This window comes from Hyperoodon ampullatus (assembly GCF_949752795.1).
Source record: "Hyperoodon ampullatus genome assembly, chromosome: 4".
Taxonomy (NCBI): domain Eukaryota; kingdom Metazoa; phylum Chordata; class Mammalia; order Artiodactyla; family Ziphiidae; genus Hyperoodon; species Hyperoodon ampullatus.
Genome location: NC_136917.1, coordinates 109,620,638 through 109,647,389, shown reverse-complemented (window position 1 = coordinate 109,647,389; position 26,752 = coordinate 109,620,638). Strand labels below are relative to the sequence as shown.

Here is a 26,752-nt window from a genome sequence, read left to right as displayed (position 1 = left end):
ATCATTTAAATTTATCTACAAATTTATAACTGTCACTGTTCTTATTTTCCTTCTTGGATTTAGAACTACTTGCATTTTAGAACTACTATCTGGGATTATTTTCCATTTATCTGAAATACATTCTTCAGAATTGCCTTTAATGAAACTCTATTAGAGGCAAACTTTCTCCGTTTTTTAGTGGGTTGAAAAATGTCTTTGACTTTTGCTCTTGTGAAAATTCTACTGGAGCTAGAATTTGGGTTAGCAGTTATTTTCTTTCAACATGCTAAAGATTTAATTTCATGGGAAATTGAACATTTGCTGACAGTCTCACAATCACTCTTTGGGAGGTAATCTGCCTTTTCTCACTGGCTACTTTTAAGATTACCTCTTTGTCTTTGGTGTTCTGAAGTTTCACTCTGGTACATCCAAGTGTGAATTTCTTTTTGGTTATTTTGCTTGTGATTTGTGATTTTTTTTTTTTTTTTTTTTTTTTGCTGTACGCGGGCCTCTCACTGTTGTGGCCTCTCCCATTGTGGAGCACAGGCTCCGGACGCGCAGGCTCAGCGGCCACGGCTCAGGGGCCCAGCTGCTCCGCGGCATGTGGGATCTTCCCGAACCGGGGCACGAACCCATGTCCCCTGCATCGGCAGGCGGACTTTCAATCACTGCGCCACCAGGGAAGCCCTGATTTGTGATTTTTAAGGAGAATGATTGGTCACTTTCATTGGTTCCAAAAATTTTTCAGTCATTATTTCTTCAAATATCTCTTCTGTCTTATTCTCTCTGTCCCTTTCTTTTGGAACTCAAATTACACTTAGGTAAGGCCATCTTACTCTGTTTTCTATGTCTCTTAACCTTTCTTTGACTTCCTATGCTGAATTCTGCATAATTCCTTCTAGTCATGTTTCAGGTTACTAATTCTCTCTTCATATCTGAAAACCTAATCTCTGTTAAGCCTGACCATTGAATTTTGAATTTCAGGTATTATATTTTTTATTTCTAGAAATTGTATGTGGTTCTCTTTCAAATATGCTTTATCATTGTTTATAGTTTCCTGTTACTATTCTTAAGAGTATCTTTTATTTCTTGAAATTTAGTAAGCATTGTTATTTTATTGCTGTCTGTTAGTTCTAATATTTGAAATCTTTGCAACCAGTTTCTGTTGTTCTTGTTTCTACTGTTCTTGTTCATAAGTGTTGTTTCTTTATGAGTGAAGTAATTTTTTGCTGTGTGATACTCATTTTTTCTTAGAAAATTACTTGTAGGAGTTCTTTGAGACCTAGTATAAAGGTGTTTTCTCTGAAAAATATTTGTCATTGCTTCTGCCACAAAGGGGCACTAATGGTCTTCAACTACTTTAAACTACCTGGTTTGAGGTGTTCTTATTTGTTTATTTTTCATTTTTATTGAGGTATAATTGACAAATGAAAGTGTAATGTATTTAAGGTGTACAACATGATGATATGTATATATTGTGAAAGAATTACCACAATCCAGCTAACACATTCACCGTTGAGGGTTTGCTTTTGTTTGTTTGTTTTTTTAAACTACCCAAGTCACATTAATTTGAGCTGCAAATACACCCAAGGGTAGGTTTGTGGTTACTAAATGAATCTCGGGTGACCCACTTCTATGGGGTAGGGCCTCCTCTTTGGGCAATCCCTAAGCTTTGTCTCTGTACCCCTGTGCTCTGCAACTCTATGAAAACTGCAGCTTAAGGTCACAAAGTTCCAGTAAATGTCCTCATGCAAAAAAAGGCTTTAGTGCATTTTAACCCTCTAGGGTACTGCCTTCTTTAGATTTTATTCTAATAATTTCCCTAGTACTTTATCAGCTCTCCAATGCTATTAAGAAAAAAAACCAAATGTATGTATACACACACACACACACACACACACACACACACACTCCAGCATGTTTAGTTCTTTTAAGCAAGAGATATTATGCAAACACCTAGCCTTTCAAATATTGGAAACAATCATTCAAATTCATAAGCTAAAATTTAGCAAGATTTATACTAAAGGTATAAGTAGAATAACTTAATGGGTAAAGTTAATCAGATGGCTACAAGGCAGCTTATTGTGACATACAAATTTCATCTTTAATAGAAAACAAATTGTGGAAGACCTAATTCAAGGAGAAATAGCTCATAAGGGTTCTTGGGAGGGTGAAAAATAACACCAGCAAAATTAATAATAGCTAATACTATTAAGGACTTAAAATGTAACAATTTTTCAAAGTGCTTTACATGCATTACCTTAGTTAATCCTTCCACTAAGTCTATGACATACCTAGTATTTTTATCCCCATTTTATACATGAGAAGACTGAGATGCAGAGAATCACAGATTATAAGTGGTATAAAAGGGAGTCAAACCTGGGTAGTAACAGTCTAAAATCCATGCTTTATCTATTGATATATTGCTGCCGTAACAGTAAAGGAAAATGATGGATATATATTTTTAAATTTATGTGTGAAGAAAGGTTTCAACTATATCTCATTGTGGGTAAAATTAAAGCAAAACATGCATTTGAAAGAACAGTTATTACATAGTATAGGAGAAATCACATAAATGTTGGCTGGTGACTGAATGTTCTTATAAGAAAGCTTTGATTATTATTGTGATAGTATAATATAAAGTATAAGGAAAATAAGTAACAGCAATAATCTACTATACTTCCAAATTGTAAAAAAGAGAGATTATTTTCATGGCAAATTTTAAAGAATGGGTCAATTAAAATAACTTTAATTTTATACTGCAATAACTTGTGAAAATCAAGTATAATCTAGCAAAAAACCCTACAAATAACATAATAGAAAATTCAATTAAAGAGACAAAGAATACCACATACCCTACTTATATTTAGTTAATATTATGTGGAGTAAACTATTTAAGAATGAAGGATTTGAGAGAATGATTCATCTGAGTGCAACTTCAAGTTAAAAAAAATGGTTACAAATATAATTAGGGAAAACTGATAATATTTGCAGATGACACATGGCAAATCAGGAAACAATTTGAGAATATAGTAAAACTAATTACTTGGAACTCAACTACATTCAACCCTTGTTTAACTGGCATAAATGGGGTGACGAATAGATAGAAAGGAAACCACAGACTACCCAGAATCCTGGTTAAAACAAAACTGTAAAACTAATAACAATATGACATAAAACAAATTTATGAATAATCTAGTAGTTCAACACAGTCCACAGATGTTACCCAAAAGTGTAAAAGAAATACAAGTACTTGGATTTAAGACCATGTAAATTATCTGCCAAAAAAGTACTGGGCTGTTAAACAACTCTTAGTAAAGATCCTTGTATTTATGAGTCTTGAATTAAGCAGACACATGCCTCCTTTCTCTTTCATTACTACCCTTAATTAGAAGTTCAACCAAACTTCTTGCTCAGTGGTGTTAGAATACAGGCATACCTTGTTTTATTGAGCTTCACTTTATTACACTTCTCAAGTATTGTGGGTTTTTTTTGTTGTTTTGTTTTGTTTTTTACACATTGAAGGTTTGTGCCAACCCTGTGTCAAGCAAGTCATTTTCCAATAGCATTTGTTCACTTCATGACTCTGTGTCACATTTTGGTAATTCTCAGAATATTTCAAACTTTTTCATTATCATTATATTTGTTATGATGATCTATGATCAGTGATCTTTGATGTTACTATAGTAGCTGTTTGGGGCTGCCATGAACCACACCTATGTAAGACAACAAACTTAATCAATAAATGTTGTGTGTGTTCTCATTGCTCCACCCACCAACCATTCCCCCATCATTCTCCTTCTCCTTGTGCCTCCCTATTCCCTGAGATACAATAGGATGTTGAAATTAAGCCAATTAATAACCCTACAATGGCCTCTAAGTGTTCAAGTGAAAGAAAGAGTCTTACTCTTTCTGTAAATCAGAAACTAGAAATGATTAAGCTTAGTGAGGAAGGCATGTCAAAAGCAGAGACAGGCTGATAGATAGGATTCCTGTACCAAACAGTTAGCCACACTGTGAATGCAAAGGGGAAAGTTCCTGAAGGAAATTAAAATCGCTTTGCCAGTAAACACACAAAAGATAAGAAAGCAAAACAGCCTTACTGCTGATATGGAGAAGGTTTTTGTGGTCTGGATAGATCAAACCAGCCACAACATTCCCTTAAGCCAAAGCCTAATCCAGAGCAAGGCCCTAACTCTCTTCAATTCTGTGAAGGCCAAGAGAGGTGAAGAAGCTGCAGAAGAAAAGTTTGAAGCTAGCAGAAGTTGGTTCATGAGGTTGAAGGAAAGAAGCCACCTACATAACATAAAAGTACAAGGTGAAGCAGCAAGTGCTGATGTAGAAGCTACAACAAGTTATCCAGAAGATCTAGTTAAGATTATTAATGAAGGGGGATACACTAAACAACAGATTTTTAATTGTGGACAAAATAGCCTTATACTGGAAGAATATGCTATTTGGACTTTCATAGCTAGAGAAGAGAAGTCAATGCCTGGCTTCGAAGCTTCAAAGGATTGGCTGACTCTTGTTAGGTAGAGGCTGGTGCAGCTGGTGACTAACTTGAAACCAGTGCTCATTTACCATTCTGAAAATCCTAAGGCCCTTAAGAATTATGCTAAATCTACTCTGCCTGTGCTCTGTAAGTGGGACAACAAAGCCTGGATAATAGCACATCTGCTGACAATTTGGTTTACTGTTTTAAGCCCACTGATGAGACCTACTGCTCAGAAAAAGATTCCTTTCAAAATATTACTGCTCATTGACAATGCTCCTGGTCGTTCAAGAGCTCTGATGGAGATGTACAACGAGATTAATGTTGTTTTCATGCTTGCTCACACAACATCCATTCTGCAGCCCATGGGTCAAGGAGTCATTTTGACTTTTGAGTCTTATTATTTAAGAAATACATTTCAGCTTTCTTCTTCCTCTTCCGGGGATGGTACCTAGAGGCATTCAGGATGGTTCAGCGTTTGACATACCATCGTAGGCTGTCCTACAATACAGACTCTAACAAAACCAGGCTGTCCCGAACCCCTGGTAATAGAATTATTTACCTTTATACCAAGAAAGTTGGGAAAGCACCAAAATCCGCATGTGGTGTGTGCCCAGGCCGACTTCGAGGAGTTCGTGCTATGAGACCTAAAGTTCTTATGAGGTTGTCTAAAACGAAAAAACATGTTAGCCGGGCCTATGGTGGTTCCATGTGTGCTAAATGTGTCCATGACAGGATCAAGTGCGCTTTCCTCATTGAGGAGCAGAAAATCGTTGTGAAAGTGTTGAAAGCACAAGCGCAGAGTCAGAAAGCTAAATAAAAAAATGAAGCTTCTTTGAGTAATAAAAAAATCAAAAAGAAAAAAAAAAGAAATACATTTCATAAGATGATAGCTGCCATAAAGAGCTGCCATAAAGAGTGATTCCTATGATGGATCTGGGCAAAGTAAGTTGCAAACCTTCTAGAAAGGATTCACCATTCTAGATGTCATTAAGCATATTTGTGTTTCATGGGAAGAGATCAAAATATCAACATTCACAGGAGTTTGGAACAGGTTGATTCCAACCCTCATGGATGACTTTGTGGGGCGAAAGACTTCAGTGGAGGAGGAAACTGCTGATGTAGTGGAAACAGCAAGAGAACTAGAACTAGAAGTGGAAGATGTGACTGAATTGCTGCAATCTCATGATAAATCTTGAGCAGATGAGAAATTGCTTATTATGGATGGGCAAGAAAGTGTTTTGAAATAGAATCTAGTACTAGTGGTGATGTTGTGAAAGTTGTTGAAATGACAACAAAGGATTTAGAATAAATATTGCACTAACTTATTTAATAAAGCAATGGCAGGGTTTGAGAGGATTGTCTCCAACTTTGAAAGCAGTTCTACTCTGGGTAAAATGCTATCAAATAGCATTGCATACTACAGAAAAATTGTTCATGAAAGGAAGAGTTAATCAATGTGGCAAGCTTCACTGTTGTCTTATTTTAAGAAATAGCCACAGCCACCCCAACCTTCAGCAACCACCACCCTGATGAGTCAGCAGCCATCAACATCAAGGCAAGACACTCCACCAGCAAAAAGATTGTGACTCTCTGAAGGCTCAGATGACGGTTAGCATTTTTTAGTAATAAAGCATTTTTAATTAAAGTATATGCATTTTTTAGACATAATGCTATTGCACACTTAATAGACTACAATATAGTGTAAACATTTATATGCACTGGGAAACCAAAAAATTCATGTGACTTGCTTTATTGTGATATTCGCTTTTTTGCAGTGGTCTGGACCCCAATCCACAATTATCTCTGAAGTGTGCCTGTACCCCACAAGTACTGCTGTATGAGCTGAGGGATAGGGCCTAGTCTATCAGGCTATCTTAGATAGCTCTGTACCATTTATTTATTACTACAAATATCTTTTGGTATATAGTTGTTTTATTCATAGTAATTTTCATTTCTTTACAAATATACTCTTTATGATTAATTATTACTTTAGTTTACCTTCTACCAGGTAATCAAGAGTTGAGTGCCCTCCCAAATATATAATCATTTAGATATTGTCTAGAGAAAATTTACCTTTGCTTTTTTGCTGTAAAAATTTCACATAAACTATAGATTTTTGCATAAATTGATATTTAGATAAAACTCTAGGAATAATGTTTCCTTTGTTTCAGAAAACAAACTTTGTTTCCTTTAAAGACACACTCAGATTGGTTGGTATGATATAGCAACCTAAAAATATTTATTAAATTGAATTACTGAACTGAAGTTGAATTTCTGAATTAATAGCAAACATGGAAATAAACTAATTATAACTAATTCATATCCTCAGAACATTTTATAGTGATTGGGGAAAAAAGAAAAAAACCCAAACCTTACTAATCATTTTGCAGCTGAGAAGACCATTATACTGAGCTGACCAAGACCTCACAACAGCAGCCTATTAGAACGGAATCTTCAGCTTCCAAATGAACTTTTTTTTTTATGATGGACTATATTTTTTAGAATAGTTTTAATTTAGATTTACAGAAAAATTGAGAAAATAGTGCAGAGTATTCCCATATATACCCCCCTCATCTTCTATTATTCACATCTTGCCTTAGTATGATACATTTATTACAGGTAACACACCAATACTGAAACCCTTATTTTCAACTAAGTCTATAGTTTAATTCTGAAAATCACCCTTTGGAAAATTCTGTCCTACAACATACCATGGCCTACCACATTAACTTAGATTGGGTTAATATATAAATCTGAAAGCATTAAAACTCAGTTTCATTAGAATTATCTCTGGAAGTGTAGCTAAGAAATTAATAATAGCAGTTAGTTCTTAGAGAGAGTTATTGGCTGAAGGTATAAAAATGAAGGGAAGATCTGTTTCTTGTGTACCACTGTGTACCTTTTAAAGTTTTTACCAAGTATATATATTACCTATTTAAAAATAAACAAAAATTAGGGCTTCCCTGGTGGCGCAGTGGTTGAGAGTCCGCCTGCCGGTGCAGGGGACACGGGTTTGTGACCCGGTCCGGGAGGATCCCACATGCCGCGGAGCGGCTGGGCCCGTGAGCCATGGCCGCTGAGCCTGTGCATCCGGAGCCTGTGCTCCGCAACGGGAGAGGCCACAACAGTGAGAGGCCCGCATACCACACACACACACAAAAAAATTAACAAAAATTAACAAAATGCTATAAATTCGATTACTCTGTAATTCAGTCTGTCCTGGAAAAAAGGGTTTACTGTGTAAATATGGATTTTTACCATAACTTTTATAATACATGTCCACAGCCATAAAACATTGTTGCTAACTAAAATCATACACATATAACCTGTTCTCAAATATAGGATGGTAAATTGTTTAACATAAAGCAATCAGTATAGGAGTATTTTAGAAAATAACTAACACACAATGTTCTTAGATAAGATAGTGAGAAATCAGAGAATTATATAAGACATGCATGTCTATAATTTAATAAAATAAATAGTGTAGTATGCCTTATTGATTTTAGTTTTTAACGTAATATGAGTAATATGTTTTTTTTTTATTTTTATTTTTATTTTTTTTTATTAGTTTCTGCTTTATAACAAAGTGAATCAGTCATACATATACATCTGTTCCCACATCCCCTCCCTCATGCATCTCCCTCCCTCCCACCCTCCCCATCCCACCCCTCCAGGCGGTCACAAAGCACCGAGCTGATCTCCCTGTGCTCTGCGGCTGCTTCCCACTATCTATCTACCTTACGTTTGGTAGTGTATATATGTCCATGCCTCTCTTTCCCTTTGTCACAGCTTACCCTTCCCCTTCCCCATATCCTCAAGTCCATTCTCAAGTAGGTCTGTGTCTTTATTCCCGTTTTACCCCTAGGTTCTTCATGACATTTTTTTTTTTTTAATTCCATATATATGTGTTAGCATACGGTATTTGTCTTTCTCTTTCTGACTTACTTCACTCTGTATGACAGACTCTAGGTCTATCCACCTCATTACAAATAGCTCAGTTTCGTTTCTTTTTATGGCTGAGTAATGAGTAATATGTTTTTTTTTTTTTTTTTTTTTTTTTTTTTTTTTTTTTTTTTTTTTTTTTTTGCGGTACGCGGGCCTCTCACTGTTGTGGCCTCTCCCGTTGCGGAGCACAGGCTCTGGATGCGCAGGCTCAGCGGCCATGGCTCACGGGCCCAGCCGCTCCGCGGCATATGGGATCCTCCCAGACCGGGGCACGAACCCGTATCCCCTGCATCAGCAGGCGGACTCTCAACCACTGCGCCACCAGGGAGGCCCGAGTAATATGTTTTTAAAAGTTGGTTATTCTGGAGAAATTAACCCAAATTTGCCAAAGAAAATCAAAATAAAAGTTCATTAAACAATGTGTTCTGCAAGGAGGGATTCATCATAATTTAGCCTCTGTGCAAGCAGCAACTTTCTCAGCCATTTCACTGGGAAATGTCTATCTAAATAAAATTGTTGTAAAATACTTGGCTAGTGGGGTCTATACTATAGCATATTATTCTGATTTACAATAATAAAATTATAACCTACTTTCATTTATTTTCCATATATTTATACTGTTATTATCATTATTATTATTTTACCCTTTCAGTAGTCCTGGGAAGTATACTGTTGATGCCACTTTCCAAAGCAGGGGACGGACACAGCAATCAAAGGTCTTTTCTAGGTTACCCAGAGATCTCAGAGCATCGTCAACTCTACTTTCTTGACCCAGGTCAAGGTACCCCCTCTTTATATTATACTCCCTTACTGTAACTACAGCTTAATTATGCAAAGCCTTAATAATTAGAAATTCAAGCAGAATTAATTAAAAAAGAGAAAGATGATATTAAGTATTTTTAAAATAACAGTGTCCAAGGAGCTTCAGAATAATCTCTCAGGATCACAACGCAGTGAGAACTGATTCTCAGGATGATCACATGATGGAGATGTTAAACTTTAATCTGCAGGCTCTATTAATTAAATCAGGAAAGTAGGATGCATTTCACAAGTTTTCAGCGAACATCTCTTGCATTAGTGCTCAGTTATCCCGAAAAAACTCAAAACTATTAACCATACCAATTTTATCCCTGAACAGTCCAGTGAATTTTCTTTAGAAGATTGCAAATTCTTAGTGAGCAGAAACCATGTGGTCCTCATCAAGAGTTGTTATGATACCTATATGTGCTGTTGCGTAATCAGTGCTTGTATCTATACATCAGTAAATATTCATGAGGATCAAGAAGTAGAAAAATGAGTAGTTATTAAAAACCATGGAATTTGTCGTCACATTAAAATTTATTTGAGATTAACTTGTCATTCTATATTCATCTCATTTTAGACATGTAAGGAGAGATATTTCAGTAGATGAAATTACAGATTATTGAATTCCCATGTTAGGCTTTATAGTCACAATTTAAAGCGGGGCCAAACTTAAAAACATTCAAGTAATCAGGTAAATCTCTTAAGATTGTGGACTCTTAAGATTGACTTCAGGTGCCAAAGGTTTAAGATTTTATGTTAACAAAAATAATTTTATGATCAAAAGAGTGTCAGTGTCATAGAAATGGAGTGATACAGTTCCCAGCCATTGTTGTTTTAGACTTTGTATAGTTTAGGATTTTCAGCAATACCTGGCACTGGTGGAGAGTGGATGATGCGTGCAAAGCCACAGCGGCAATATCCCTCCCCAACTCCTGTGAGAGGGCCGATTAGGCAACAGGAATCTGCATCATTGAAGTGCTTCAGCCCGGCCAGTGTTTCTATCACAGAGGCTGGAAACACTGATTCATCTTTGTGCCTTCTTTTCTTCCATTGTGAGGCACAAAATACAGAACAGAGAACAGAGCACAACAAAAAACGGGAAAGGAGAAAGGGAAATGTTGTAACTCTAAAATATTTAATTGTTCAATGCTTTGGTCAGACCTTATTTCTGCGACAGTAAGTAGTCAGAATTGCTCGTGTTGGGGATTCAAGGCTATTACTACACCAGGGGAGAGCACAGTTTCCTTTATTCCCGCTCCCCCTGTTATGTATTCTAGCCTCACCCTGGCCAGACATTGAACAGAAGTACAAGACTTTTTCCCAAAGTATTTCAGTCCAGCACACTTTTTTGCTAATGGAAGAATTTGAAAAGCGCTCAGGGAATTCTGATGGGATTTTTAATTTTATTAATTCAAACTAGTAATGTTTACTCACTTTTTTCTAAAAAGTGGTTATACATGGTTTCTGCCAGTTGTTTGGCGTTTGGGGGCAGTGGAGGAATTGTAGAGAATAGGTAATTTTTCTATCTATGGCCCTTCCATAAGCAATTCTGAAAGATCTCACACTATACTCAACACAGGGGCTACCAGCTTTCCTTAATGTTAACTCCCTAGACATAGCTATAATTTAGCTGAGAGATGAACAAGTACACAAAATCTATACTTCAAGGCAAAATAGAACATATATCTTAAGAAAACTGTAAGAAAATATTTTTATTTGTTAAGAGAATCATAAGCAGGGTGTCATAGGCTGGGTGGAGGGCATACTGAAAGTCATGACTATCAGGAAGCTTTATACCAAAGTGGTAAAGAGCTGGGTTTGTGAATGGTGAAGGCAAGGCAGAATCCCAACAGAGAATGACAGATTTAGAAGCACAGGAATAGAAAAACAAAAAATATGTGTGAGGGGCAGAAAGCAGTTAGCAGTTCTTTTTTAGTTGAAATGAAGGGCATAGCAGGAAGATTGAGAGAACTGCGTAAGTAAGGTGAAAGCCAGGAGGCATTATGTGGTTATGTATTCAGTTCTTTACTACATGTACATGCTATAAAGGATTGGCTGTCTAGAACCATGTGGAATTCCAGATAGAAAATTCCAGATCAAATAACTATAAATGATTGAACCTTACATTTTAACTTTTGTGAAGAAAGCCCTTATGAAACATGCAGTATACTCTACGTCTCACTAAAGCATGTTACATATATTCCCCCCTTTCCGACTGTGTTTCATGAAGCCCTAAAAATTTGTCAGATATATTTTGGAGGACCAAGGGAGCTGGTGGTAAATGAGACGGTCTTCCTGCTACCTCCTCTCCCTCATTCCCAGAGCAGTTTAACGTTTTACTGTTTTTCTTGTTAGATTACTTCTACAAGATTTCATTTGAAGAAGGAGTTCCACCAATAACATGAAGTTTGAGTCCAGTGAGAAACCCTTGTGTAGTCAGATTACTAAGAAAACATTGACGTATTGTAAGCAGTTTATTTTCTTTAATGTAGTAGACATAAATGTCGTAGATAGATGAATAGATAGAAGCATAGGCACATGGATGGAAGTAGTAGTACATGGTAGGGGATATTTGAATGAAAAAATATGTGTGTGGGAAGAAGTTAACATCATATTATAGAAATAGACAACTTTTAACCATTTATCTTTTGGAGAACATAGAGATCTTGTTTAATATATGGATACAGGCATTTACAAAATAATTACCTGGTTTCCTTAGAAGGGTCAGTGCCGAAAGTCCCCCACACTTTTGAACATGTTTTTTGTCCTTAATTCAAAAGTTCTCTTTGAAAATTTTTACATCCTGAGAAAATGTAAGTACTTGTAATATTTGGCATGTTTGTTACCTAATAGAAAAAGATTCTTATTAAATAATATCTCCTAAACTTAAAATAATAGTAAATAGAATCCTAGTTGTGTTTTTTAAATGAAATGTTTCTAACTTTTACTCCTTGTATAATCCACAAGCCATTCATTAAATTTTAACTTTCATAATCATTAAATCTTTGTGCAACTTAGTCTTGATTCATAATTATTTCAATTAATATTTTTATCCCAATACTCAAATCTGACTTGAGTTGTCCATAGTTCCATGTTTAGGAATTCATGATATGAAAACCATCCTTTTCATTTCTTGCATAGCAAGATCAACTCTTAAGAGAGTATTATCCATAGAAAATGTAATTTGCCCTTTTGAGATGGCTATTTATGGCGATCACATTAAATTACAAACATTGAAATATTAAAATAGAAATTTTCTCCGTGCTCTGTTAAGCTACTTTTGTTAATATTTAGAGGAATGTGATTTTCTGTGCTTTTTTAACAGAAAGAATTATTTTGGGTCTTCTCACAAATGGATTAAGGATTTAGGAAAAAGGAACTTTTACATTCTATCTACTGTCATCTCTTTGTAGTTGGTGACTAGTCTAAGTACAAAGTGAAAGCACAGGAAATTAATAAGAATTTTTAAACTAATGTTTATATAATAGGAAGTTTAGAGAAAAATACACATATTCTATACATATAAAAATAGGCATATGCTAAAAAATGTATTAAACCTCCATGTTGTACACCTCAAATTTATACACTGTTACATTCGGTTATGTCTCAGTTTTTAAAAAATCACTGTTTTAAAAAGGTAAACATGTTTTTTAAGCTTAGTAGCATGAATTTCCTTTTGCTGTATTCAGGAATGACAAATAATTAACTGCCTGTGAATGCAAACTAGAGTATCTGATGTCCAGGAGCTTACATTCCTTCTGGGGATAAAGATGTGGTCATATGTGAAGATAACTGCACACAGTCATAAATCTTATGATGGTAAAGGCAATATTACAGGATCCTAAAACTCTCTCTAAACTGAAGTGATGGGGGAAGATTTTAGGGAGTGGGAAGGATTTCTGTTGGTCCTGGCAATAATGAGGGAGAATTGAGCTGTAGGGAGAGGAAGGAGGAGGCCATTCCACCTCCTTCCAGATGGGGGAAGTTCATGTAGCCACTTGTGGACGCTTGATGTGCTCTAGCAGGAGGTTTATCTAGTAGAGCAGCAGGAGTCCAAGCTAAATAGGAAGGATGGGCCAGATGTGGGGAAGGTGATAAAAGAAAAAAATCCTCCTGGCAGCATTAAAAAGTTTATTTATTTATTTATTTATTTTAAAATTTATTTATTTATTTATTTATTTTAAAATTTATTTATTTATTTATTTATTTTTGGCTGTGTTGGGTCTTTGTTTCTGTACCAGGGCTTTCTCAGTTGTGGCAAGCGGGGGCCACTCTTCATCATGATACACGAGCCTCTCACTATCACGGCCTCTCTTGTTGCGGAGCACAGGCTCCAGACACGCAGGCTCAGTAATTGTGGCTCACGGGCCCAGTTGCTCCGTGGCATGTGGGATTCTCCCAGACCAGGGCTCGAACCCATGTCCCCTGCATTGGCAGGCAGATTCTCAACCACTGCACCACCAAGGAAGCCCAAAAGTTTATTATTTTTATATCATGTTTTCACATGTGTTCTATACCTTTCTGTGGCAGGTAGGATAATGCTTCTTCCCACTCACCATCCCAAGATGTCAGCTTCCTAATGCCTGGAACCTGTGACTGTGTTATCCCATGTGACATGTGAAAGAGGAAGGCGTAGTGTGGTAGGCTGAATAAAAGTCCCCAAAGACATCCAAGTCCTAATCCCTGGAACCCATGAACGTTGTCCTATATGACAAGTGAATTTTGTAGTTGTGATTAAATTAAGGATAATTAGATGCAGAAATTATTCTGGATTGTCCAGATGAGCCCTAAATACAATTACAAGTGTCCTTATTTAGGAGGAGGAAGAGGGATATTTCAGACAGATGAGAAGGAGGCTATGTGATGAAAGCAGAGTCAGAGAAGATGCTGAGGTGCTGACTTTGAACACACAGGAAGCGGACATGAGCCAAGGAATACAAGAAACGTATTTCTGTACACTGGAAAAGACAAGGAAATGGATTTATTCTAGAGCCTCTGGAGGAAGCTTAGTCCTGCTAACACCTTAACGTGAGCCCCATAAGACTCTTTTCAGACTTGTGGCCTCTAAAACTGTAAGAGCATAAATTTCTCTTGTGTGGGTCGCCAAGTTTGTTATAATTTAGCCACAGAAAATTAATACACATAAGGTATCATGTGCTCATAAAGTCATTGGAAAACCTGGACTGTGCTCTAGTGGACTTATAAGAATGGTCTACCTCAGGCTGCCATGAGAACACAAGAAGTCATTACCATAACTCTAATCCAGTTGCCAGGAACCTCCTCTGCATGACAGCCTCAAAATTGGTGAATGGACACTGGAATTTGTATTCTGACTGTCATCTCAGCCACAACGACCTCTTGACACACAGCTGAAAAATGGGCACAGGAATCTGCTGCAGGAAAAAAAAACCCAAAAAAACCCCCCACCTCTTAATTTTCCATTAAGACTTTGCTTTTGGGGGTATGGGGGGACAGTAAAATAAGTCAAGAAGCTGTCCTTTGCCTCCTTTTCACCTTCTAGATATCTCAGTAGTTTTACAAAGGAGACAGAAATGCAGTTTTTAGCTTTCCAGCTCCTGCAGTAGTAAAAAGTTATCCTAGAAAGAGAATGAATGAATGAAAGATGAGCAGAAAAATCCACAGAATTTACCACAAAGGTTTTGAGGTTATTTACATGACCACTCTGGCCTCCATCATTCCCTATGCTTTTTATAAAATTACAGTTGACCTTTGAACAACATGAGTTAAAACTGCGTGCGTCCATTTAAATGTGGGTTTTTTCCAATGGTAAATACTACGTGATCCGCAGTTGGTTGAATTTGCAGATAGAGAAAAACTGCATTTGGGGGGTGGATTTTGACTGCGCAGAGGGTCTGTGCCCCTAACTCCCCATTGTTCAAGGGTCAACTGTGCTTTCTAAGCAATGTGAATTAATAAAATTGCCAATTAATGCAGCAACGTGAACAGAACATCTACTGTGTGCAGAGTATCATATGAGGTCAAGATGGGAAGATACTAAGGAAAGGAAAGACTTGGTCCCTGTTCTTTCAGAGAGTACATGCTTAATGTGAAACAGAACTGATGTGTACATATAGGTAATACAGGATAAATTGTGTTTGGAAGTTCTGAATGAATTCAGAGAGTCGTCATGTGGGAGGAGAGTTTTGAAAGAAGAGACTCTTTCTCTGAGAAGAGTAGAAAATGCACCTCTGGATGATTGAGAACTTAGCTTATCTGTAGGATGGAGGCAGGAGGGAATGTAGTCATATGTGTGATTCTAGTTGGTTGGCACACAAGTAAGCATGGAGAAGTTATGGAAATGAAAGTGCTAAGGTTGACATTGTTGCTAAGTAGCCAAGAGGAAATTGAGGAACTGATTTTTCTTAGTGAAAAAGTTATTATGACCTGGTAAAATCATTGGAATAAGCTCTGAGAAAGGAAGTTAGGAAACAAGAACACTTGCGAAATTCATTTAAGGATGCTGAGATGGCATCCAAACTGCAAAAGGCAAAACTCTTACATCAACTGCTGATGAGGTTTGACTGAAAAGAGACCATGCTGCAGATACACAAATAGCTCTTTTTCTTGTATTTTTAGAGTAAAAGTAATGTGTAGAGATGGTTTTTTTAAAAGTACAGAAAAGTGTAAAATGAAAAGTAAAAACCTCTCTCATACTCCACTCCACTTCTGGATCTTCTGTCTAAAGGTTCCTGCTATTAACCGTTTCCTATGTATCCTTTTGGAAAGCATTTTTCTGACATAAAGACCACATGTAAATATACACAGATAGGATCATGGTATTATACAGTGCTTACCCTGTCCATTGAGATCTTTTAATACCAACACATTTAGATCTAACCTATTCTTGGTATGACTCTAAAAGTATCTCATTGTACAGAGTTCTCATGATACATATAATCAGTCTACTACTGCAGGATATTTATGTTGGTTTTTTCCCCCCAGTTTTTACCTATTTGTCCCATTTACCTCTCTGAGCTCATCTACTCTTCTCCCTAGGGCTCACTCTGCTCCAGCCACACCAGCCTCCTGCATATTCTTCAAACACATCAGTTGTAGCCTTGCTTTTGCACAAGCATTCCTCTGCCTAGAATGCTCTTCCTTTACATATCGACTTGCTTCCTCCTTCACACCTTAGCTCACATCTCAACTTCATCTTTTTTTTTTTTTTACGGTACACGGGCCTCTCACTGCTGTGGCCTCTCCCGTTGCGGAGCACAGGCTCCGGACGCGCAGGCTCAGCGGCCATGGCTCACGGGCCTAGCCGCTCCGCGGCATGTGGGATCCTCCCGGACCGGGTCACGAACCCGTGTCCCCTGCATCGGCAGGTGGACTCTCAACCACTGCGCCACCAGGGAAGCCCCTCAACTTCATCTTTGATTGTGCTATATGATATTGTAATTCCATCACACTTCCAGTCTACTTCCTTTTAAAATTTTTCTCCATAGAACATTTCACTCTCTAAAATATCATATGCTAATTTATTTTATTTGCCTCTTTTTTCCCCTAAAATTTAAGTTTCATAAGGAGAGTAATTTTTGTATGTTATTTGTTACTAATACCTTTAGGAGTTAAGAATTGCTAGACGTGTCTAGACAAGAATATAATCTTAAATAAAATCTTATTCTCAATCAAATTATTTAATTATTGTTTAATCACATCTTTGCTCCATATATCTCTCTTTTGATTTTCAAATATCTCCTAACACTGTAGACTTTTCCTTTTAGTAGATATTACTTTTATATTCCTTTAAAGAGGATGATCTTAGTACATAACAGACACCAGTTTAAAAAAAAAACAAAAACTGTATTAGTCAAATAAATAAATCATACCCCTTGCTCTAATAAAGGGATAAAAGTAATATAGTCCCATACTCTGATAATTATCCGTTAACACCATTTATAGGTAATACCTGACCTAGTGAAAGAAAATCATTTGATTGCACAAAAGAGTTCTAATTGCAGATAAAATTGTTATGTGTAATAGTCTGGATTCTCTGTACCCAAAATTGAAAGAGGGAGCAATTTAAATGATGTAGATGATAACAGCTTTCAGTGGACACTCTTGTTCCAATATTCAGTAAACAATAGTTTTGAGCATTATGGGTGCTATAAATTTATATCAGTTTCACTTCATTTTTTTCAAGTTGCAGAATTTGCCACAAATTTCATCAGATATTTTGGAATGACATAGCAGGGTGCATCAACAAAATACCCAAATCTTTTGACAGTAAGTGCTTTCAGAGATTTTAGATCCTTCTCCTTCATGGAAACTTTTATATTATTAACATAGAAAAACTTAGATTAAATTATTTTCTTGGTAGCTTGGTATGTTCTATTAAGCTACAGCAAATATTTGTTAATAAGGTTAACAATAATTAAATAGTTGTTAACAATATTCACTTTTTTATTTTTCAAATTGCTGTTAATCTCAAGTACACTTTGGAGAACAAACACAAACAACTTGATACCTCATAATATAAAGTATGTGGGTAAGTTAGATCTGTCTACCTTCCAGGCACAAGTATGGAGGGCTTATTTCATGGCTTTAACTGGAATTGTGGAATACAGGTAGGAACATTAATGTAATTGCAGAGATGTAGTGATCCCTGAAGAATGGCCTCTATCATGACATTTATCATCCTTGATCAAGGTGTAAAGAAACTGTAATGTGTTGTGATATTTTCTCTTATTACTCATGATTAAGTCACACCAAAATGGCACGAAGACCAGGAAACCAGTTAGATGTTCACCAGTGGCATTCATATTTAATCTCTGAGAGATCCAATTGACTTCTATGAGTTAGTTAATAGTTCATTACCTAGTATGTATGATTTTCAAATAAAACAACCCTTTTAAAGATAATAATTGCAAATATGCGAACTGTATTTTAAATTAGAAAAATAGTGAGCTTGTACTGGTAAGCTATTTCGTATCATATGTTTGGTGCTGTCACACTTAACAGTTATTTAATTATTTGTAAATTTTTCTGGTTGAAGAATTTTTTCCTATTTGATATCAGCATAGTTTTTGAGTGTTGTCAGACATTAAATGGGAACCTAATTGTAAAACAAATTCAGCTGTTCAATATATATGGCCAGGGCTTCCCTGGTGGCGCAGTGGTTGAGAGTCCACCTGCCGATGCAGGGGACACGGGTTCGTGCCCCGGTCTGGGAAGATCCCACATGCCGCGGGGCGGCTAGGCCTGTGAGCCATGGCCGCTGAGCCTGCGCATCCGGAGCTGTGCTCCGCAACAGGAGAGGCCACAACAGTGAGAGGCCCGCGTACCACAAAAATAAATAAATAAATAAAATAAAAAAATATATATGTATGGCCACTAGTAACGTTATTATTAGCCTGTGAAAGCCTCTAGTCAGTTTTTCTTAATACTGAATTCTACTGAACACTATAAACTCACAATTTTGCATGACTTTATGTACAGTTAAAACCTCAGTGAAATTATGTATTTGTTTATTCAACAATTATATAGCATTTACTCTGCACCAGGTAATGTACTAAGGACTGAAGGTATCAACATGAATAAGATACCTCTCCCTCACTGAGTGTGATAGACTGAATAATTGCCCCCTAAGATGTCCATATCTTAATCCCTGGAACATGTGACTGTTACATATACAGCATGGCACAGACTTTGTAGATGTGATCAAGTTAAGGATCTTGGGATTATCCAACGATTATCCTAGAGTATTGAGGTGGACCCAAATGCAATTACACATATTCTTTTAAGATAGAGGTACAGGGAGATTTGACCAGAAAGAAGGAGAGAGAGCAGTGTGACGGTGGAAGCAGAGACTGGGGTGACGTGCCTCCAAGCCAGTGGATGCTGCAACACGTATAAGCTGGAAGAAGCAAAGACCAGATTCTTCCCTAGTGAGTATGGAGGGAGCTAAGCCCTCCTGACCCCTTGATTTTGGTCCAGTGATACTAATTTTAGACTTATCGACTCCAGAACTGTGAGAGAATAAATGTGTTTTGTTTTGTTTTTGGCTGCGTTGGGTCTTCATTGCAGTGCACGGGCTTTCTCTAGTTGTGGTGAGCAGGGGCTGCTCTTCGTTGCGGTGTGCGGACTTATTGCGGTGGCTTCTCTTGTTGCAGAGCAGGGGCTCTAGGCACGTGGGATTCAGTAGTTGTGGCACATGGGCTCAGTAGTTGTAGCTCAAGGGCTCTAGAGTGCAGGCTCAGTAGTTGTGGTGCACGGGCTTAGTTGCTCCACGGCATGTGGAATTCTCCCGGACCAGGGCTCGAACCCCTGTCCCCTGCATTGGCAGGCGGATTCTTAACCACTGTGCTACCAGGGAAGTCCCCAATGTGTATTGTTTTTAATCATCAAGTTTGTGATAATTTGTTGCAGTAGTCACCAGAAATGAATATACCGAGGTACTCAACATTTAGTGAGAGACAGACACAAAAACTAATAATTATTGTGCAGTGAGAGTGCTATGGGAGGTATGTGGGAAAAAGGAAGTGGGAGGACAGGTGTGGATCACTAACTCTGACAGATCAAGTTCTTATAAAGCTACTTAGAAGATCTGGACTGAGGCTTGAAGTAAAAATAAGAGTTTTCCAAGCAAGGAGAGGAGAACAAAATGGCAAAACAAAAAAAGTGCAGTGAGTTGTATTACAAGACCGTATTTTGAATTGCATATTTTATTTCAGGAAATACTAAGCGCTAACATAATTTTCATTGACTTTTAATATTTTGATTAGTTGTCATTTATCAAAGAAGAGCATAAGGCTATATGAAGCATTCTTGGAAAAAGTAATATCATATATACTACAAATAAGATAAAAGAATAATCCAGTGTTACAGAAGTAAAGAATAATTATTATTTCCTGTCATTGCTAGTAGCTGGGTGTTTTAGAGAGGTTATTACATGGAAATTTTGATTAAAGTCATCTCAACAGTGTTGTAGTGTAATCAGTTGGAGAGAGAGATCATTTATTCTAGTTATACAAATAATCACCAGCCACTCAAATCGTAGTAAAAATAAGGCAACAATTTTAATAAAATCTTTCTCTTATCTTCTTTCATTTTATTTGGATTATTAAGAAGTTTGCCTAAAAGTTTTGGGCCAAGTAAAAAGTAGAGAGAGGTCATTTCTCTGTATTCTCTTGTCAAAATTAAACAATAGAAGTAGTGATGATGACTGAACAAAACACCTGATACTGTGTTGCGGACCCCTAGAAATTTTGCAAACTGAACAGAATCTGCATGAGTTTTGAAATCTATTTTCAAAGTTGAATTAAGTATTAGAATGATAACAAAAAGAGGTCATAAATCAAGTGGATAGTTATTACAGCGTGCATCAGGTATCAGTGATTTGGCTGTGAGAACAAGGTAAAGACAAATAAATTATAATATAAAGGACAATTAGATTATCCAGGATGACAAGAAAAGTAAAATTAAAAAAGCACCTGTTGGTTTTAGTTCTTTTCCCAGAGCCAAGAAACTGGATTAGCTGATCACTAGATACTGAGAATTTCATTCCCACACCCTTCACAGCATTAGGCATTAACAAACTTTTTAATTCTGTAGGGAAAGAAGCCAAATACTGGCACTTCCCAAAACACTAGGGAAAACATTTTTTTAAATAGTATTTTAGCCATATTCACTAGGCTTGCTCCCCTCCTCAGCATCTCCAACTCACCTGAGGGCCGTGGAGCTCACAACCCCTCCCCAGACCTTCCTGGACTCTGACCCAAACCCTAGGTAAAATGAACCATGTCTACACCCCACTCAAAAATAGATTTGTAAACTCAGCCACTCAGGGAGGTCTAATTTCACATTTCATTTTGGCAGAGGGTTTTCTGGGATAATTGCCTCCAATACAGTCTAAACAACTTTGCTATTAATGGAAATCGAAGCAGAACTGAGAAGGAGATTAGAATTCATTTAGATGGCAATATTCTGTTTTGTTTTGTTTAATCAATGGTCCAAGAGAGCTTTCCCATTGATACAACTTTAAAAATACTTTAATCATATGCACAGTAACTATACTTGAATAATGGATGGCGCTTAGTCTAGGAAATCCTCTTTCTCATTATTTCTGTGAGCGTAGTTTCATTTTTTTCCTGTATATATCATTTTTTCCTCTATATCCTATAAATATAATCAAGGTAATAGTATACTAGTATGATAACCTATAGGAACAGTACATATGCTAAAATTCACTTACAGAAAAAATGTATTTTAAATATTTTACAATTTCTACTTCTCATTTTACTGCAAAACAAAAGATTTCTATGATTATCCTAAAAATATACTTATCCCTTAGTTTTGTAATGAGATACCCAAGTGTTTCATGTACATTGGTAGTATCATCTGTTTACAGAGGCATATACCTTTCCATTGATTTTCAAGGATTTTTCATAAGTTATGTCTGTCAGCTACTCTGTTAACAAAAAATATAGTTTTATGCTGTCTCTATCTCTCTGGTTTCTATCCACATCAACCTAAGCCTGGAAACCAGTCATTACAAAATTATTTAGTCTGCTAGTCTCTAGACAACAAATTATTTCAGTTAGTTACCATTTGACAATAATAGGGAAACTAAGCTGAAAAGTAATTACCAGTTTAATCAGCCAATATACCAATGTGAATTTTACAAAAGTCACAGTTGTACTTGGGATACTGTGTTAATTTATTTAGAATGTTAACATGTCTTATCCTTGCCCCAGCCTAACAGATGTAAGAGAGAAACAGTAAGATGTCTGCATCAATGCTTCTTTTTTTTAAGTACATAAGATGGGGTTGGCTTTTGCTATCCCTGCAGCTTTTTGTGCAGCTGGAAGAAGGAAAATTCAGTTTTTATTATTCTAGGAAGAATAAAGTATGCTCTAGTAAATGGGATCTATTTGACATGAGGTAGTCACCTTAAGAGGGTAAAGATTTTGATTGACTCAAGATAATATACCTACTGTCACGATTTAAATTCAAAAACAAACCCACTCTGTAAAAACAGACTAAAAATCACTTGAAAATAGAATTATTGGGAACTCACAAGATTGATTTGGTCCCGGGTCATCAACTATAATGGGATCTCTCCCTACTTTTTGCTACTTTCACAGATAAGATAGGAGCCCTTCAAGTGATTTTTTATGAAGTTGCTTCCTAGAACAATGTAGAACAGTATAGTCTTTCTTGACATTTAGGCATTTCCTATTCTATTCCCTACTACGATCTAATTCCAAAGTCAATATTCCCTTTTTGCAGTGAGGCTGGAAATGTTTCTGCCTCATAATCAAACTATCACATAGTTGAGCTTATTGTACTTTTAGAAATTGTGACTTTACTTGCTTTCAGCCAGATTCTCTTGTTACTAATAGGCAGTTTTCCTCCAAATTCCATTTTATTTATTCATGATAGAATCTGTGTCTAATTTTTTAAGTATGATTGAAATAAATTAAGTAATCTTTCTAACCAGGCGTGAGCCATTTCACATTTTATATTCTTTATGGGAAAATCCATTTTGTATCTATATATTCTATTAATACCACGTTTTCCACTCTTCCATTTTGAACTACAATATGGTTTATTTCTTGAAGTTTGGCTTTGACAAGTGTAATTTTGTCATTGCATAACATGAGTTTTTAGTACTGTACATTTCATTTGGTCTTATAGCGAGTAATTCTTGCCAGAAAGCATCTCATAATCTATGTCTTAAAGAGTGTAGAAAGAAATAGAAAATCTTAAGAAGAAACATATTCAACATCCCTTGACAGTTTGAAACTAACAAGCCCCTTTCCTTAATCACTTTCCTCCATTACCAGAGGCTTGGTAAGGAACTCTTATTGCTATTCCATGGATATGTATTTCACAATTAACAATACACTGTATTTTTTTAATCAGTAGATTTTTAAAATAACTAACAGCATAACTCTGTATGTTAATCAGAGATGAAAAGCTCATCGTGAATATAGCTTGAAAATGCTCTTTCAGGGGAAAGATTGCTACCTGTTTTTAATTTGTATGTTTTGCGTATTGAGGAAAAATTACCATAAAGTAAAATTAAGGATTCTTAATTGTATAGTGCTATGAATTTTGACAAACAAACAATAAAGGTAGGAAATATTTCCATCATCCCAAAAAGTGTCTTCACGCCTGTTTGTAGTCAATACCGTCTTCCCACACTCAGCCCTGGCAACACTGATCCATCCCAATTTTTGCTTTTTCTGGACTGTCATATAAAATCATGCAGTATGTAGCCATTTTTGAGTCTGTCTTCTTTCACGTAGCATAATGCCTTTGAGATTCTTCCATGCAGAACTGTGTCAATATTTCATTGCTTTTAATGAGTAACACTCCATGTGTGGATGTATCATGATTATTTATCTATTCACCTTATAAATTCTCCCACTATTAATTATATTATTGTTGTTATTATTATTTGGCTATTATTTTAAAGTACTTATTATGTGCCAAGTACCATGGCAAACTTTTTACGTAATTTGAATGATTTAATGCCGCAAATTATAGCACAGTGTTTTTTTTTAACAACAGAGTCAGACTTCAGGTTTGACTCCTATCTCCTCCACTTATTAGTTTTATGGCCTTGGGCAAGTTACTTAACACCCTTTAATTTTACACAACTATGCAAAGGTGATGATAATAATACTACTTCACAGGGCTGTTGTAAAGATTAAATGGGTTAGTACCTATGAGTGTTTGACTCTTAGTGTTCAGTAAATATCAGTTATATTTTGTTATATTTTGTAGGGGTTAGTCCCCAATTTGAAGAGGAGACAAACTCAGAAAAGTTCAGACTTCCTCAAAATCACATGATAACTAAAGTGGAAGATCCAAGATTTTAATCCAGCTTTATCTGACTCCAAACTAGGTACCTCTTCCATGACAAGACATTATTTATTGTCAGATTGAAATCACTGGATCTTTCTCTGATATTATGGCAAACTAGACATTCTGAGAGATCCACTAAAATGTAAAATGCTGAATTATGAATATACATATTTTTTCTAGTGCACACAAAAATGAGATTAAAATTATAAGAATCTTCAAGACCAAAACAGCAAGCTGAAGCCAAAGCAGGCACCTTGCTACAAGCAGTAAACAAACTGAAAAACTGTGCTGCCCTGAGATAAACATGCTGATTGAATGCAGCCACTGAAAGACTACATTAGGCCCTGAGCACCCAGGGGTAGTACCCCCTGCTCTCATTAGAAATAAACACAAATCCTCTCTGGAGGAAGGTCCTCAGATTTTGCAAGGAACGAGTCATTTTAATATTATCAAACTTTTCTGGCAAAGTGAATGGGAGAACACTCCCAACTCATTCTATAAAGCTAACATAACCTCAGTTCTGGAACCAAAAAAAAAAAGTAACAGCTCGACACAGAAAATTACAGACCCATATTATTCCTGAATATAAGTGGAAAAGAAAAATCCTGACTGGTATGAGAAAGCTAAATCTAGCAATGCATATTTTAAGCATAAAAAATATATGATGAAAAAGTTGGGTTTATTTCCAGGAGGAATAATTATAATATATCACATTAGTAGATAAAAGGAGAAAAAACATATGATCAACTCAATTGGTGCATAGAAACTTAATGAAATTCACCACCCAAACATAACATTTCCTTGAAAATTAGGATTTATAGGAATTTCCTTACGTACCTAACAAAAGCTCATGAGAAATAGCAGTGTTGTTTGTATTAGATAGATAATAGATAGATAGATAGATAGATAGATAGATAATGTGTGTACATACACAACTATAATATGTATACATATGTATATAAAATCACAATATAATATTATACAACAGTGAAAATGAATGAGATGGAATCATAGTTACTTAATGTTGAGTGAAAGAAGCAAGTCACAGAAGGCTAGCCATAGTGTGATTCCATTTTTATAGAGCTCAAAAATAAAGTAGGATTTATACATTATTTAGGAATCTGTACATGTGTAATAAAACTCTCCTTTTATGGCAAAGGAATGATAGACACATAATATAGGATACAGTTATAACTCTGTGGGGAGGCCAGGGGAGAAGGTTGGGGAAGGAGCATGTTGGATGTAACAATATTAGTAATTTTGTATTCTTAAATTAAGCTGTAGCAATGCATTAGTTTGATTTATTATGATGATTTTTATATGTATTTATATAGTATGTATCAAATATTACATAAAACTATTTTTAAGTTATTGAAAACACTGAGTAATTTAAGGTAACAGGTTTGAGTTTTCCCTTTTGATGCTGGAGAGAAAGGGGAAGACACAGCAAATCAATCTGCCAGGACATTTTTGACTATGTAGTCAAACAATAAAAGAAAACCCTGGGGCTAAAGCATTAAAATACAGCTCAGTATTATGTCCCAAGGGCCCAGGTTATTTGAGAATACTTACAACTGTTTCTACCTCAGCCTTAAACTACAGCAGGGCTGGTTGGATACAATATTCTAGATGCCTTTGATGCTGTGTGCCCACCTCGTGTATAGTTTCCTAACCAAAGTGTTCCATAGAAGTAGACTTTGGCATGCTGATTTTCCTTGTTTTAAAGTGTCTCCTTGAAGAAGAAAATTAAACTCTTAAAAGGCTTTGCTGTTAACTAGAGAAGTCCATCTCTACTTGTCAGATGGTGCTCTGACACATGAAGAAAACAAGCAATCGATTATGTAAATAGGTAGACAGCTTTATGAAACACAGACTAGTGACCCTTGGAGCTCAGAGAATCAATGTTGTAAAACATAGATGATTCCTGACAGCTTTTACATGGGTTTTGTTTATCTGCAATGAATCCATATATATTGAATCAACATTTAAACTATATGCAAAAGAAAACATTTGTAGTCGTTTAATACTGAGCTCACATTCTGAGGTACTGTACATGAATACTTAACCCTAACAGTCATTAATTAGATCTATAGGAGTTGTATGGCCACTAAACATTTTATTTTCTGTTGAAGTAAAATCCTTTGAAAAGGAGAGGATATAATGTAAACTTTATTGGCACAATCTTTACTAATAAAATGTAGCAATAGACATCTGTCCCAAAGATATTTGACTGAACACATATAATCATCACTTACCTCACCACAAGGATAATATAGCAAAGCAGCAGAAGAAGAGTTTATATTTTAACATCTCAAAGTACCCATTTTTGTATTTTCCACTACTTCAGGATGGATAGTACCATATGGCTTCCACATAAGTGAACCTGTTACCAATAAACTAGGACCAATGTGTAATTACATTTTCAGTGATTCATCTGTGAAACACCCTGGGTTATTTTACATGGAAGCATCTGGTTCACATGTGTCCAGTGGTTATTCTGTGGTGATTGACATCTGTATTCTTCTAATAAAGTCCCAGTCTCCCAGATGTGAGCCATTGCCTTCTTTCTTATACAGACAAAACCTGCGTTTGAAAAATCCTTACCTCAACCCTGAATATGAACACTTCAGCCTTCTACACACACACACACACACACACACACACACACACACACACACACACACACCACTTGCA

At 36.2% G+C, this 26,752-nt stretch overlaps 2 protein-coding genes across 2 annotated transcripts in view; both read left to right on the top strand.

Annotated features, from left to right (window-relative positions):
* Positions 1 to 26,752, top strand: part of XRCC4 (X-ray repair cross complementing 4) — a gene marked incomplete at both ends in the record, with an annotated part of 238,159 nt that overhangs the window by 193,225 nt on the left and 18,182 nt on the right. The window lies entirely within an intron of this gene.
* Positions 4,924 to 5,690, top strand: LOC307052545 (large ribosomal subunit protein eL34-like). Its single transcript, XM_079703509.1, has one exon. It carries the CDS (start codon positions 4,938 to 4,940, stop codon positions 5,289 to 5,291), a length of 354 nt encoding a protein of 117 aa, XP_079559635.1. The 5' UTR covers positions 4,924 to 4,937; the 3' UTR covers positions 5,292 to 5,690.